The sequence below is a fragment of the Numenius arquata genome, chromosome 10 (genome assembly GCF_964106895.1).
Source record: "Numenius arquata chromosome 10, bNumArq3.hap1.1, whole genome shotgun sequence".
Classification (NCBI taxonomy): Eukaryota; Metazoa; Chordata; class Aves; order Charadriiformes; family Scolopacidae; genus Numenius; species Numenius arquata.
In genome coordinates, this window is record NC_133585.1 from 27,300,012 (window position 1) to 27,317,326 (window position 17,315).

Sequence of the window (17,315 nt, forward strand, 5' to 3'; positions counted from 1 at the left end):
GCATCAAAATAGCGGCTGGGAGAATTACTTTTATGTGCCTGCTTTTATGGCAGCTTCACATTTAAACCCATTTGTGTTAATATCTAGTCAATCTTTCTACTTAAAAAAAAAAAAAAAAGGCAAAATAGTAGTCTCCATATATACCCCTTTTGGTTTGATATCTATTTTGATATAACAAATGTATACTTTTGGAGTGGGTTTTAGGAAAGGGAATTATAAAGGAAGTTTTAGACAATGTAAGAACGTTTCTCTTCAGTATTTACAAAATTGCACAGAGTTCTTTTGCTTGAATGAATAGATTTATCTTTTTGACTTTAAGCAACTCAGTGAAAACTGTAGCACAAATCTTTGTGCATAGATATGTAGTTGCTATGAAAATAAGAGTAATTTCTAATATTTGATACTGTTAGTGGCAGAGTAATGTCTTACATAATTGTTTAAAACTGATTCTTTACTCCCAAAATTCTATTGTGATAATGTTTACGTCCCATATTTAAGAGGAAACTATTGCTGACAGGCTTTCTTTTGTTATGCCCTGGGCTACATTAAACTGCAACTTTTTAGTACTGGTGGTATGTATATATGTCCTAAGAGTTATGTTTCTGGTTTTTGATTCCGTTTATAAACAGGGAAGAGATACAAGAGATTCTCAAACTCCGTTTAGTATACACTGAGCTAATTTCTGCAGTGGGAAAGAAATATGCAGTTGCTGTTAATGTTGCCGACTGAAAATGGCCATAGTGTAAAATTTTGCAAATAGATTTTTCAAGTATACATTTCCTAGAAACACCTTCTGGGTTTTCTCTTTGAATCCCTAGAGATATAAAAGACAGATTTCTACAAACTATTCCAAGTGATTTTACTACTCGTTTTTTTTCTCTCATTTTTCTTTCTTTTTCCTTTTTTTTCCTGCTTTTCTTTCAGTTCATGATAATCGTAATTTAAAACTCTGCCTTGTCACTGTTCAGGTGAGATAAAAATACTCTTACTCAGAAATGTTCTGTAATTGGTTTGTTACTTTCTTTTAATGTTTGTCAAGATTTTCAGACATCATCTACCAATGTCTGCACCTAACAGTTGCAGCAGTTCAGTGTTTAAAAACTGTAATACACTGGCCAGATCTATTCCAACTGCACCAACTAGCCCCCCCGTGAAAACGTTACTTTTCTACAACATTTGAGGTTCACATAAATGTTATGGAATGAAGAAATAGGCTGATATGTCATTTGCCAACAAGGGATTTCAGATTATTTTGATGGAGGAATGAATTCCAAAGTCTAAAATGTTTCACCTTCCATGAATTTGAAAGGTCTTCAAATAGCTAGCATTACTTGAAAGAGTCTTCGTAGGCAAATTCCCAGCCATGTAAGGGCTTCCAGGTCAGGAATTCCATCCCTCCCTTGTTTAGGAAACTAGCAGGTATTTTAATTTTTTATTCAGCATCTTCTTTTTGGTATTCTGTAAGTAGATTGTATTACTTTTTACTTCATATTCTTTCTTGGTAGTTCAGTGAAGCCAAATCTAATTTAGTTCCATTTGAGTACTGCCAAAAAGATTATATTGCTTTTGAATTTGGAAACTTGATGTAGATGGATTGTTTCTAAAGAGATTTCACTGAGATCTGGCAAAAAGAATGTCAGGTCACAGCTCTTATGGTTAGGTCAACTCTTAAGAACTATGGGGTACATGGAATATGAGAGTTCAGTTTCTAGTCTGACAGAAACTTTCTCAAGGGGATACTGCAAGTGAGGAAGCAGGGGTAAGAATTACCATACCTGATAGTTCTAACAATCTAAACAATAGATCTGACATTTGCACATATTATTTACCTAAACGATGTGTCCCGTTAAGAGATCATGTTAAAGATAATGTGTTCAGCTTTAAATTGCATATCCAGATGATACCATTCCTTTGTTTGCTACTTCCCATTCTCACCTGAAGTTTTTGAGTTGCATGTGAATCAAACTCTATTATTATAAAGAATCCATTGTACATGTAGTGAAAGTAGATCACCTAAATATATGGCAATACCCTATCAAAAAAATAATCAGTTGATTAATAAACTTCGGGGAGAAACTCCAAGGAGGAGTTTGCTTATGAGTATCCAAGTGGATAAAATTCTAGATCTAGCTATTAACACTAAATTTCAACTTCACTTTCCATCATTCATCACAAAGCCAACACCAGCTTCTTCAATTAATATCTTAAATCTGCATTAAGCAACTTGGATAACTGGAATTCTGTTGACTTCTGAGTTGGACTTTCCCTAAAAAGTTAGCTGCACTGGATAGGCAGAAACTCAAATTCAAGTTGAAGCCCTTTTCAGAGTGGACGAAAGTTTTCATCTGGGTTTAGCAACTCTACATCTCTGTTTCCTGTTAACGTGTACTGTCAGTGAGTCATTAAACAACTTGTACTGGTCATGATAATTTCACTTTGCACTGCTGTTTGTTCAGCCTATTATTAAGTATGTGGTATTTTGGAAAGAACGTATAGATCTTTTCCAGTCTGTTTGCAGGATCTGGTAGCTACTCTGACAATATGATTTTTTTCAATGTTTTGGGCCATCTCTCTGATACCCGTCCCTAGCTAGAGTGGAGCTGAATAAAGCTTGGTGGCTCCCCTTTCACCTGGCACTTCACTCTTCAGCACTTCTTATTGTGTCCTCTGGGACTCTTACATGAACCACAGGTTAGAGACTTAATACACTTTGTCTGTGAAACTCATTTAATTAGTTGCTTCTTTGAAAGAGAAGTTTCTTGTGCTTGTCAATTTTAATTGAAATCATTTTAACCATCAGTGAAACTTAATATCACAGAATCACACAGAATGAGATGGGGTTGGAAGGGACCTCTGAAGATCATCTAGTCCAACCCCCTTGCCAGAGCAGGTTCACCTAGAGCAGGTTGTGCAGGAACGTGTCTAGGTGGGTTTTGAATGTCTCCAGAGAAGGAGACTCCACCACCTCTCTGGGCAGCCTGTTCCGGGGCTCTGCCACCCTCAAAGTGAAGAAGTTCCTCCTCATGTTTAGATGGAGCTTCTTATATTCAAGTTTGTGCCCATTTCTTCTTGTCCTGTCACTGGGCACCACTGAAAATAAAGAAAAGAGTTACGTTTTATATTGCAAAGTTGAAAGCATGGTTGTAAAAGGATAACATATGCAAAAGACAAATCTAAATTAAGTTAATAAAATGAGTCTGTCATAGCTGTTCTGCTGCCTCTAAGTTGGCTGGAGGCCTGGGGAACTAGCCTCGTTTTCTCTCAGAATGCTTAAAGAAGGTCCTTCTCCAAGCTTCTCTCCCTTCTTTCTAATACTTGGGAAACACCTTTTCTCCTTTCTGGTTCTTTTTGTAATTTGAATGCAGTACTGTAAAAACAGTCTGCAAAACAGTAATTGTTCCTTATAAATCATGTTTCAGAAGAGGTGTAAACTGCAAATATGTCTAAACAAACTTATTTTTTTAGTTTGTTTCAGCTTTTCGTAGAAATGCCAATTGATGTGTTGATGATCTATGGGGTAAGATTCCTCCATCCCACACACACAAACTTACATAAGGGAAGGGTCACATTCACAGTTATCCCTGCTATAGAACATTCTTTGTAAAACAAAGTACTGTGACCAAAATGTTGGTTTGGTTGGCAGTTTCGAGTTTTTTGATATGTAAATGGTCTCAGCTTACCTGTTCCCTAGCAGTTTTTCTGTGCTTATTATGAAAAGCTTTTTCTGGGCTTTCAAAGGGCTTTAAATTTCCATTGTCCAGAATGCATGGAAATCTCCTTATACATACAGATAAATCTAGCTGAAGGTAGACGGGAGGAAGGATCTACTTCCATGTTAAAATGAATTGAAATTTATCTTCAAACTTTTCTTTGCCTTGAAGATGTTTGAGTAACTAACATTTGAAGACCTTAAAGTGTATTACTTCAGGCTCAATAACTAATCTATTAGTGGTAAATGCTCTTCCAGTAAATTTACTACATAAACTCACCAGAGTTGGCCTAGTAATAGTTGTTGATATATGTTGAAGAGTTGTAATTTTACTTTGCATAATAATTCTTTGCTCATTGATTAATTTACTTGAATAAAGATCCCCCCCCCCCCCCCCCCAGTTTTTATACCTCTGTTCTCCACATCTGAAATCTTTCAGCTCAGGTTTTCATTATGGAAAAAGAAACTTGAGGAACAGTTCAAATTGTGATTACTTAATCATAGATGTGATTTTGAAATATGAGATCCATAAAGGCTATATTAATGAGTCTGTAATAGAAGTATTTTTTAGAAAATTCTTACTTTGCATCCTTGGTATCACATTCCCCAACATTGTGAATCTACAAAGGAAAGCCAATTTAAAATGTGAGAAGTTAAAATTACAGCATTACTGGTAGCTGTGAGATTTGGCAGTATTTTCCAGTGATCTCTAAGTTATATATTGAAGATTCTTGAGAAATCTGTGAAATAATTGGCTGTGACTTACTTTCTACTGAGAAAATTATTATAGACTAATAACTTTAAAAAATTTGTTGATTACACTGATTGTAATTACAAATGACATTTTTCAGGTCATGTCATGAAAGCTGCTGAGCATTTTGAAGCATTTTATCAGCTAACAGAAGGTTTGACGTGGAAGGATGAGACAGGCCATACTTACAATTCACTGGCATGTGAGCATCTCTGGAGAATTTATACATTACTAGCAGACAAAATGCTAGAAAATAAAGAACACCAACAGGCCATCAAAACGCTAACAAAAGCTTTAAAAATGGCAAAAGAAGGTAGGTGGAAAATAACACTTTCACATTTCTTTATTTGATGTGCATGCCATGATTTTCTCAAGAGTAAAGTAGAAATTGTCAAGTGTTTGACTGGGTAATTATTTCTTATGAAATTCAAAGACAAATCCTATCAATACGCTTCTAGATCTCACTAAAGCAGAAATGCCTTCTTGCTGACAACAAAGAATCCTTTAGATTCCTGGAAGCTTTATCTCAAAAAAACCCCAACCTTGTGGGAATAATAGTATAAAACAGTGAACCCCATAATAAGAAAGTGAGGTCACTGATGGAAGCTCAGCTCACTGATTTTGATTGGCTAGTCACTGCTGATTTGCAATTTTTGAGTGACATTACTTGCTGGATCACTACCTTTTCACTCTACGTAATTATTCTTGCAAAAAGAGTTTTCTATCATAAGCAAACAAGATTTCTTCTGTATATCTTAATAAATATAAATACTTTGAATCCTGAAGTAAAAAATTACAGAATTGCAGAATAGCTGATGTAGGAAGAGAGACCTCTGGGGATCATTTGGGTCAACTGCAGCAGGCTGGCTAGGACTACATCCAGTCAAGTTTTTGGTATCTCCACCAGTGGAGACTTGATAACCATTCTGGAAAACATTTTCCACTGTTCAGACACCCTCACAATAAAGAAATATTTTGTTGAATTCAGATGGAATTTCAGTTTGTGCCCATTGCCTCTTCTGCTGTCACTGAGCACCACTGAGAAGAGCCTGGCTCCCTCTTTACACCCCCCATCAGAAATTTGTACACATGGATGAAATCCCCCCTGAGCCTTCTCTTCTGTGGGCTGAACAGTCCCAGCTCCCTCAACCTCTCCTCCTAGGACAGATGCTCCCAGTCCCTTAATCATCTTTGCAGCCCTCCACTTGACTCACTCCACTATGTCCCTCCCTCTCTAGTACTGGGGAGCCCAGAATAGGACAGAGCACTCCTGGGGTGACCTCACCAGTGCTGAGCAGAGGCAAAGGATCACCTCCTTGTCCTGCTCGCAGTGCTCTGCCGAATGCAGCCCAGGATCCCCTTGGTGGCCTTTGCCATGAGTGTGCATCGCTGTCTCAGGGGCAACTTGTTGTCCACCAGGAAACCCAGGTCCTTCTCTGCCAAGCTCCTTTCCACCCAGTCAGCTCGCAGCCTGGGCCTAGGGTTGTCCGTTCACAGGCACAGGACTTTGCATTTCCCTTTTCTGAGCTTCGTGAGACTGCCACCAGCCCATTTCTCCAGCCTGCTGAGGTCCCTCTGGCAGCTCAGTCACCTACCTGGTATATCAACTATACCTCTCCAATTCTGTATTGCCTGCAGGCACACTGAGGATGCGCTCGGTCACACCATCCAGGTCATTAATGAAGCTACTAATCGGTATTGGTGCCAGTATTGATCGCTGAGTGCACCGCTAGTGACTGGCTTCCCACTGGACTTCATGCGGCTGTTTACAACCCTTAGAAGGCCAGCAGCTCAGCTAGTTTTCAGTCTACCTCACTGTGTATTTTTCTAAGCCATACTTTATCAGCTTGTGTACGAAGATGTTATGGGAGATGGTGTCAGAAGCCTTGCTAAAATTGAGAAGCAACATCCACTGCTTTCCCTTTATCCACCAAGGCAGTCGTCTTATTGTAGAAGGCTGTTGGGTTTGTGAAGGATGATTTCCTTGTCATAAATCTGTGCTGACTACTTCTGATTTCCTTCTTGTTCTAGATAATGGCTGTATGAAGCTTTGTCCATGTGTGGATAGAGTTAAAATTGGGGGAAATTAGAATAGCGTTAGAATGTTATATTTAATGTGAGATGCTGGTCTGTACCATGCTCTGAAGCATTTCTTACACATGAGAGGGAACAAAAAAGAGAAGGCAAATCTTACAAGCTGACTTTATGAAAATGCACATAATTTTTCTGAAATCTTAATAATGCTTGTTTCTCAAAAGATGCTGTTAAATGTCCACTTCTACAGACTTACTTTTCCTAGATGATTATTGGCATGCTTCTCAGAAGTAAGATAGAAGGTCTCAAATAATCATCTTTTAACATGCACAGCAATTCAAGAGCCTTTCATGGTATTCCTTAAGGACATATTTTGCATATGAATTACACATACAATTAATATGTAATATTAATTCAATATTTATCACCAGATACATTAGGTTTTTAAATTTAATGGTGTATGCCCGACATTAATCTATTAGGCAGTCTTTGAGTAGTAGTTGGGATCAATAGAATTAAACTATAAAATGGCAAAAATAAAGAACATATTTTCATAATTTTAAAATAAGTTTTGCTGCAAATAACTATGTGACTATACAGGTAGATAAATGACTATACAGGTAGATAGTGTAACACATCCATCTATAGAAAAGTACAAAATGTATTCAGTGGAGTCAAGTCAAAGTGCTAAAAAGAAATGTCTTTATCGGATCAGCAGATACTCTTGGAAAAAATGAGCAAGTTTTCAGGCATCTAAGCCCATGTGAACTTTGCCATTAATTGTTTTTAAAAGTTCCAGCAAATTATTTCTATTTCAGGTTTTTTACTGTGTTGTCTTTGATTGTATTAATTTTGAAGAACCAAAATTTCTCATCTTGCCTTATCTCATAAACAAAAATTTAAAACACCATGTGAAATCTAAATGCTTTTATGTGGTAGCTTTTGGGGATGAAACCAAACAGGGCTTTGGGGGCAAAAATTAAATTCTTTTGATTCCAAATGTTTAATTTTTGATGGTATATTATTGTATTTGACTAATTTTTTCTTTTAATTAAATTTCTTTTAATTAAACCTGTAAATAACCTATTTATTTTACATTTGTAAATCTGTTTTGTGAGTTGCCTGTTTGGATCTTGGGAGTGTGTACCCAAATACTGAGAATGCCAGTACAGTTAATCAGCTAAAGGAGGACACATTTACCCAAAAACATCTCCATTTTTTCCAGCTGCATCAAATACAGGCTTTTTGCTTTTTCCGCAGCTGTTGTCTGTAATACATGCTTAAGTCACAGCTACAGAGAAACCGCTGCTGCTAGTATTTACTGTAGGAACTAGAAGTTTCTTATGAAGTTTCTCATCAGCTTCTTCCTATTGCTAGTGAAACCTGCTGGGAATGAAGAGATTGTCAAAATGGATCTGATGCCTTTCCAAAACTTACTTTGGTCAGACAGATGTTCCAGTGCCCTTACTGCAAATCAATCACTTTCCATAGCTTCCTGAGACATGTAGTAAATACCACTATTCACAGTATGCTTGCCATTCTTCTCCTAAACTTAAAGCTTTAGAAACTCCTTTTAGATGAGTTCTCCAGTCCCCATTCCAGAACCGTAGCCTCTGTCTATGAAGCCCATATTTTAACAATTTAGTTAAAGACGTACTGGCTCTGGGTGCTGTCTGTAAGGTCTGTTCTGTCCTTCTGGACCATCATCTATGTTTATGTTTTTTTATGAATTAGATATTACCCACTTCAGACTCTCAAACTGTTCCTAAGTGAGGAAGGAAGTTTTTCATATCCCTACCAACTTTTCATGGAGGGAAATTTTTTGAATATAGTGTGATACAGTAAATACTTCTGTAAATTACTATGTATTTTGTATTTATACTTTAGGATGTATTATATATTTGTAGCTACTTTTATATATGAATATAGAGAGAGAGCCTACTATGATTTTCTAATGTGGAGACACTGAGTAATATTAAACAGTTCATGGCAGAGAACATTAAAGCATGTTAAATTAATTGTGCTGCATTATTTACTGGAAGATATTTTCTCTTTGTTGAACTTGCTTGTTGAACTTTGTTTAAATCCTTAACCTCTATTTTTAATTACCACTATATATTTTTGAAAAGAGATAAATGGCAAGGGTAAGGAGAAGCAAAAACTTACTACAGTATTTAAACATCTAAGAACCTGCAAGAACTGTCTGTTCTAATGTAATTTTGTCCAGATTACACTGGTAACTGTAACTTTCTTTAGGAGGTGATATGAAGATGGAAGGACAAGCTGCATATTGCCTAAGTTTAGCATATGATTTTGCTGGAGAACAACAGACAGCATTATCAGTAAGTTTATTTTAAAGTTGCTTTAGCTTTTCCAATGCCTTTCTCTGCCTCCTTGGCATCATCTTAGGCATTTTGGAGAGCGGAAAAGACTTGGAGACTTGGCTCATGGATCTTTTATAACTACATCTAGCTCTTTAGACAGGGATCTATTTAAGCAATTATGGTTCCAATAAATTCCAGAACTGAGAAGAGTCCAAGTTTCCATGCTTGGATCAGTAGAAATAATATTATATCATAATATTATTCAGGTTATACGTGACTAGCTTTCATTTTCCTGTATTCATAGATATATAAACCAGTTTTTATTTAGTCAGGTTTTTGTATAAGACACCAGTTTAGCAAAGTAGTAGGATACAGCGTGTTTGTGAGCAACAACTAAAAATGTATCAATTCACATGTTGAGCTTTTCAGAACATCAGGAATTTAGAAGAAATGTTAATTGCTTTTTGTATGAAGAGCTGTAGTGCTGATGCATCCTTTCTGTTGATACTTGAGTTTAAGCTCCTGCTGTTTCCCTTGAGTCTCCATACATAATAATTCTAAGACAATGAGAATTCTACATGCGGAATTCTAGTTTGGGAGGTGGGTTTTTCTAGATCATTGTGGAGAGTGAGTTCATCATAGTTCATCATTGTGTGAGAGGAAAGATAAGCATCCACTTGATTTGTCTGTGCCAGTCATCAGAGAAATCACAGTCCTTCATTATCCTCTTCAAAATGCTGTCTGGAAAATTAATTTATTTGAATATTTTGTCCATGATTATTGTGATTAATCAGCTGGTTAATTACTATTTCTGTTTCTGTTTGTTCCTTTATCTGCAGAGTGACTCAGTATTTTATTAATGAACACGCTTTATAGAGGTGATTCTTTGTGGTTATTTTTTGTGGTAGTTTATTTTTTTCAGAATAGACCAATAGAAGTCACAGAGTGAATTCGCCATGGGTTTCAGTATTGCTTGCTTGGCTTCCGCAGTGTATGAGGGGTTCTAGATTTCTGTCTTGAAATACAGGTTTTATATACTTTAAATGATTTGTCATATAATTTTTTGAAAGTTATTGACCATCTTTATACATAATTCCTCAATGCTGATAGGCCTATCTTCTGTACAAATCAACTGAATGCTGGAAAGTGGGAGCCTGTTCTCACGTCTGTTGCAGTCAAAGTCTGTAGCTGAATGTGAAAATATTTCAAAATTAAAAAACTAGATATAACTTTATAAAATTATATCTAATAGTTCCAACAGCAACGAGATGATATTTGATCTCTTCCAAGAATACAGTATGATAGATTAGAATAGGGATTTTTTTGGTACGGAAGTTTATTTGCATTGGTTTTTGCCTGACAGGTGTGCCAGCATTCTTACCTGATCAACTTTTCTATCAAGTTTCTGGTAGTTACAATAAGCTGTGTGAGTGATGAAAAGCAGCAAGATAAACAAATATGCTAAATAAAGAAGCTTGCATGCATATTTGAACTCTCCACCACAGGAGAAATGAATTAATGAACAAGACTGCACAGTCTCCATGATATACAAAAGATCACACTACCCATGAAACTCTCAAAATATTAAATGTCCAGGCATTGTTTCCTCAGGATCCATTTTGCTTACGTTTTATAGCTCCTCCTTTCCCTTCATTGCTCCCCTATGGCTCCTGCCAAAAAGTTACAGCAATCATTTGGAAGTTTCATTTCTTTTTGTCACATGCAGGATTAATATTTTTTTAAGGAAGATCCTTGAATTTTGTAATTTACTACTCTTAATTTAAAAAATATATATAATAGGATGTGCCTATTGTTTTTAGTCTTACAAAAACATCTGACGGATAAGGAAAGCAACGTGCATTTTTGTTAAAAGAGAAAAAAGCCTCGGTATTACCTAAATGAGACATTATGTTAAGAGTATAAAATGTTATTTTAACAGTAATGAAAATACCAATACTTTTCTGTGTAAATATTATAATATTATATTATAATATGGTGGCATTTTCTAATAATATTACAAAATAAACCTGTGACGTACTTTCATTCAGAAAATAGTGTGTGTTATGGGACTGAGAAAAAGGGGTGAAATTTTAGTTCCTTTTGTCCTTAATAGTGATCGATATAGACAACAGTAAAACATCAGTGGTTGACAGTATTGTTGAGCACAAGTTGTCTTCACTCTCCAATTAGAAATCATTGCCTAAAATTTACCCTTCTGTTCTCAGTTTAATGGTCTCTGTATCCAAGGGGAGCTCAGATGCTTACGGAGATGAAATCATTGCATCCTGTTCCCAGAGGACTACTGGTTATCATTACACATAACATGCAGACAATACTGCTAGGAGCCAGTTTGCCTCATGGTAATATGTAGTTCATCACCAGCTTCTGTAGCATGCTAAAGAGGTCTTGCCACACAGCTTGGGACTATTCGGGTTTAGACTCAGGGGTCTCAGCAGTTATTTTCCTGCTTTGCATCAGTTTTCATCTTCTTTATCCTTTTGTGCTGTGGTCCACCTCAGGCAGTCTCCTTCTAGGGGAATCTGAAAGGAGCAGCTGTTACAGATACCATTTCCTCCAATTGTTGCCACTTGGTTCCTTTTGCTGTTCAGCGTGCTACTCCCTCCCCCAACACGCACACACAGTAGCATGCATATAAACTTGTTTCCCTTTCATTCATGTCTTCTAGCAGAGTGGAGAAGCATATGTTCAAAATATTCATTATCTGATGCAGTAATTAAAGGTTGAAATGATTAAGCTGCAGCCTATTATATCAAAAATATGCTGTCACTTTGTATCAAATGGGCTAGTTTTGTTGGAGAAGGTTTTTTATTTGCTAGGTGCTTGGTGTATAATCTAACATAATTTGATTTGGTGTATAATCTGTATAAATTGATTTAATTTTATTTGATATATATGATTGATTTCAGTGGACCTGCTCAGATGTAAAAATGTAAGTGTGTGCAAGTTTAAAAGCTTGAGAACTAATTATGTTCAATAGCAGTGTGGTATGTTCGTAATATTTTTCATATCATCTGGTTTATAATCAAGCCTAATGGCTTTTCCACAAAATGCGACACAAAAATATTAATAGTTCACATTATATAGATTGTATCTTAAACATCATAGATTTTTTTTAGAGAGAGTTCTCTACCTAGGCTAATTTTAAAGTAAAAGTTACTGTTTACTTGTTTTTCTTCAGATTTGTTTAACAAGCTAAGTGTAAAGTGAAACATTTCTGTGTCATTAGAAATCTTGGTATTGTAATCTAATGCGTGATGTTGGAATTTTTTTTAAACTGGGCTTTCAAGAATGCTTCAAAGCGTTGGGCATTAAGGATTTTTTCTCTTTCAATTAGAGTTGCATCTCAAATCATCAGGAAAATTCCAGTCCTCATCCCTTGTTTGAGCATTAGTTTTTTTTCTAGTGTTCCTTTATTTTGGACATTGAAACCTGTGTTTCAGGTATGTTACATATTTAAATAATAGAGGCAGTGTTCATGAGTACTGAGACGATGCCAAAATAAATGTGGCAATTTATGACAATGCTATGTGCATGAATTGTCAGAAATACGATATACAAGCCACAGGCATAAAATTATTAAGAAAATTTATGAACTTACAAAGACATCTTCACATTCAAAATGACCCTATTAAGGTAATCAAAGGTGATTTATGACCATAAAGTTAATTTCTGAAAAAGTCTATGTCAAAACAACTGAAAATTTTGTCTCAACTCATGCAGCTAGAGAGAATATAAGTAAATGTATCTGGGGTGCAGATATTCTGAAGTTAGTATGCACAGTATATTTTATCTAATTATGTCTATTATATCTAATTATATAGATAATGCCCGTATGTATCTATGAATTTGGTGAATCAAGGAGGATCTTGGCGAGTAAAAAAACCCAAAAGGTAGACTGACTGTTATCCTCTCTTCTCCCAAACATTGTGAAAGGTGGTTGAGAAGAATGAGCATTATTCCTTTGAGATTGGCTTACGATTCTAGTGCTTTGCTAGAGGGCTGAACTTCAAGGTACTTTTCTGTCAATGGTGTGTGGGTAGACCACTGAGTTTAGGTTTAAGCTTTCGTTACTGTTGCTACAAAAGAAACACTTAAATGGAGGTTCACAAAACACATCAAAAGATACTATTCAATGGAAATTATTTCAGACTCCCTTCTTTTAAATCACCTAGATTGTCCTTTATTCATCTTTAAGTGATATTTAGCCATTAATAATGAAGTGTAACATTTTCAGCTTAGCAAATGGTGTCATGTGCTTGAAAAAAAACACTTCAGCAAGTTTAAGAAAAGGTCTCATCATTCCTAGAGGCTTCACTTCTATTGAAGTGATTTTTAAATTGTTCTTAAAACTGTACTCATATAGAAATTTTTTATTTTTCATATGAGGAATAAAAAAACAGACAAAACTTGGAGTTATCTTTGATGGTGGGCACTTCTGATTGATCGCTGACACTGGATTGACCACTGACAACGGATTATGTACAGAGAAAGGTTTTCTTCTAGAAGATCTAGAATTAGTGAGCCAATTCTGAAACTGATTAAATTTCATTTTTCTGAAAGGTCCCACTGCAGCTAGGCATTGGTGAAGATAGTACAAACAAAATTATGTGAGAACAATTAGTACTGGTAGCAAACTTTGCCCTGATAAGAAACTAAGAAATTAGAAATTATTTGTGTTAAGAATCTTAAAGAAGACCTGAAACTTCAGGAAAGAGGTGAATTTCTCATCATTCAGTTATTTTTTTGTTGTTAATTTAGCACTTAATTCTCAAAGGGAAAGAAAGTTCTAACTTTTTATTTGGATATGAAAGTTGACAGTCTCTTAGTGAAGGAAGGATTTCTTCTGTTGGTTTAATTTAGATAATCATTTTCTTATCTTACCCAGTTTCTTGAAAGCCTGAAAAAAAACAGGGAAAATGTTCTGAGTAGCCCTGAGATGTAATGATGCTATTTTTCTTCAGTACTTTTCTGTATACCACATGGATTTGCACCTTGGTGATACGGTGTCCACTACAATTGCCTTGGAACGTGGTATCATTTTCCTTTTGAGACTGCTTCAAATTGCATTTTTCTTGGTTAATGGCATTAGAATAACTCCCCTCAGTTAACTGGATTTTTGTCAAGATAAACGTACCACAAGAATACCCTTTGTAAGAAAACTCTTAAACGCAGTGCTACTGCAGAATTACTGTAGTCAAGTTATACAAAAATTATGGAGAATGAGAAACAAATAAATTTCACTGAATTTCACTGAATTTTTAGAGTTGGAATGGACCATAAAGATCATGTAGTCCAACTCCCCTGCTGAAGCAGGATTGCCCAGAGCATGTTAGAGCATGTTACTCAGGACTGCATCCAGGCGGGTCTTGAAAATCTCCAAAGAAGGGGACTCCACAACCTCCCTGGGCAGCCTGTTCCAGGGCTCTGGCACCCTCACTGTGAAGAAGTTTTTTCTCATATTTGATATATTAAATACATAAAAAAAATCTATTACTTGATGACAAGCAAATCAGATTTCCATGCTTTCCCATAGCAACAAGGAAAATAAATGCACTAGTAACTTGTTGATATCACCCCTACTCTTCAGGAGTCTCATGTTCCATAAGACTGGCTACCAAAACACCGTAAATGCGTGGACTTTCATCTCATCCATTACAATTTTAAATTTAATTGTTCATACATCCCAAAAAAACAAGACAACTCAGTGAGCTGCAGATTTAACTGCATGTTCCATTAGACAAATCTATAGCACCTTTTCAGAATTTTAGGACTATCTGACCATTGGTGTTCTCGGGAATCTGCATATGAGTTGGTGACAAAAAGTTTAAAGACGCAATTTTGGGGGCTATGAGTGGAGGACATTGGGGTTTTTGCATGTTTGTTTTTAATTCCCAAACAGTATGAAAGTTGCTGGGTTAATATATATTTATAAGGTTTATGTAGCCTTACTTGAAATATGTATATTAAACACCTTGAGTTTAGAATTCATGCCATTTAACATATCAAATATCATTTCCCAAATTTCAAACTCTATTTTTTGGTAAGATTTTGACTCAGGTTATCTACTGCAAAATGACAAGTTTTATTATTACCTTATACACACACTCACATGCATGCGCGTGCACACACATGCTCTCTGTATGAGTTTGCAAAAGAACTGGAGAGAGCTGTAGTGCAACATTAATAAGAATGTTTACATGCTTCTGCATTAATAATAATAATAGATATCCTAAGATCAAGAGAATTCTTTGTATGACTGAATCATTTCCATGAAAGTGTTGCTAGCTGTTATGTTTGAACTCAAAAGAAGCAAATTGTCCCTCACTGTTTGCTTAGCTCTAATATGTTGAAACATTGAGGACAAAGCCATTAAAAACTCCTTAAACTGCTCTGCAAGGAAATAAAAATATCCTTGCATCTATTTTTCACCAGTTGGCAGTCATGGAGGCTTGCTCTGGTCCTACCTTTTTGACATAGCTGATGGGATGGAACAATCTCTGCTGTTCTCTGCGAATTCTCTGCTAGGTATGGCCAGTGGAGACAGCTCTTCCTTGTGCTTTCCCAGGCAAGGCAAGGGCCGGGTTGTGACCACAGCTATAGATAGTGTCTGTTCCATGGGATGTAAGGTTACAATTAGTCCACTTGCCCTGGCTGAGGTCTGAGGTTTCTAAACTCTAACTGTCTTTTGTCAGTTAAAAGATGTGATTGAGGCAGATGTTTTCTACTTAGTGTATTAAAAATGTTTTTTAGAGTAGCTAATAAAATATAATTTTTGTTTCCTTTTTTTTTTTTTTTTTTAAATAACAGCTGATATACAAGTTTCCATTTATTTCATTCCCGCAGGCTAGGAACAAAAAAGACAAAGTAGTACAACTGTATGTTATAGAGGCTATTTACTTTATGAACTTTAGACTATATTGGATTTCTAGCTTAGGTGTGCTAAACAGTGGAACCTACATGCTGTATATAATTGAGGGAAAGAGAGAGTTCCAGCATGTCTTACATCATAGCTTATATTATCTAGGAAAACAACAGTATGAGAGATCTTAAGTCAGTCGTATGTAGTGAAACTGCAGGTATTATAACCAGGGCTGTAGCAAATGACTGAAAAACTGTATAAGAAATTTTCTAATTCTCTTAGATTCTGTTACAGAAGTCAGACTTTTTATGTGTTTTGAGAAATTAAACATTTGTACCCGCACTATACAAACTCAGGAATTTCAATACTTAAATGCAAATATATTCATAATCTAGGAGGTTTTGTTTTCTTTTGTATAGTTTAGCTCAAATGAACAGGCTTTAAAAAAAATTCTATGAAGTAAGGCTTTTAAAATTAGATTGGTTTCTCAAATTGGTATAGTTCAAGCTACGGCAATTTACTTATTAAATACAAGTTTAAATTTCAATTCAGTTATTCACATTGACTTCAAGGGAACAACTCATATATTCAGGTGTAAGCAAACGCCTAACAGCTTTGCTTGATCAGAACCATCGATGGCTAGATTGGAGAATAAGAGGTCTTGATTCAGGCATCAGATCTTAAGGAATTTAAAATTTATCCTTTGATAGATAAATAACCTGAGAAGTTAAAACACCAAAGCGTGCCAGTATAAAACCTAGAGCTTGCTGCTTCATTGCTAGAAGCAATTTGTTTTGCTGTTTTGCTTTCAGCTTATGTATTATTTCAGAGCTGATCAAAAGAATTGGTAGCAAAGTGTGAAATAAATTGTACTTCTAAATAAATCGATTTAACATTCCTTGGTGCTTTAAGTGATTTTAGTAATATTAATATTTAAAATATTTCTGTCTGAAATCTTTTTACAACTACATATAGCAATAATGGCCACCATTTCATTCTGCTGTTTTTCATATTAGAATATTACACAGTAAACATTGTAAAAATACTATATTTTAGCTGGAATGGATGCAAAAGATTTCAAGTGTCTATTTGCATGTAAATGACTCAGATTTTATTCAGTCCATAAAAACAGTCTATTAATCCTTTTACTACATTCTTACATGGGTTAAAACTTAATGAATAAGAGATTTTCAGCTGAATGAGAACTTTTCCTTAACTTCCATATAGGTATGCAGAGGAATTAACCGACTTAATTTTTTTGTATGTCTACCTAGTTTATCTCTGCAGCTTTTTCCATCATGTAATGCAAAACGAAGGATTGATTGTTTGCTTTTAGCTAGGAAAACTTCATGTAATTAAAAATATCTGTTCATGGGTGGACTAAAGATATTAATAAGCATGAAGCAGAATACTTAGAGGTGTTTTGTCTAAGAAGTAATGGGCATGTAAACATGCACATGCCTATAGTATGATGTTAATGTCTTAGGAGGCTACAGCAATCTGACAGCCAGGTACATTCATGTAGACACAACAGTGTGATAAAAGCAGTCCAGAGATCTGGATCACAGTGCTGCGATACAAAAACATTTTTGTACAATTCACATTATTGCACTTACC

General features: G+C 35.6%; 1 protein-coding gene across 1 annotated transcript in view; it reads left to right on the top strand.

The window, feature by feature from the left end:
• TTC29 (tetratricopeptide repeat domain 29) overlaps nt 1-17,315 on the top strand; it is a 131,737-nt gene that overhangs the window by 45,827 nt on the left and 68,595 nt on the right. Inside the window, exons 6-7 of the mRNA XM_074154874.1 lie at nt 4,561-4,773; nt 8,751-8,836. Of these exons, the coding sequence (XP_074010975.1) occupies nt 4,561-4,773; nt 8,751-8,836 (299 nt within the window). The remainder of the gene's footprint in view (nt 1-4,560; nt 4,774-8,750; nt 8,837-17,315) is intronic.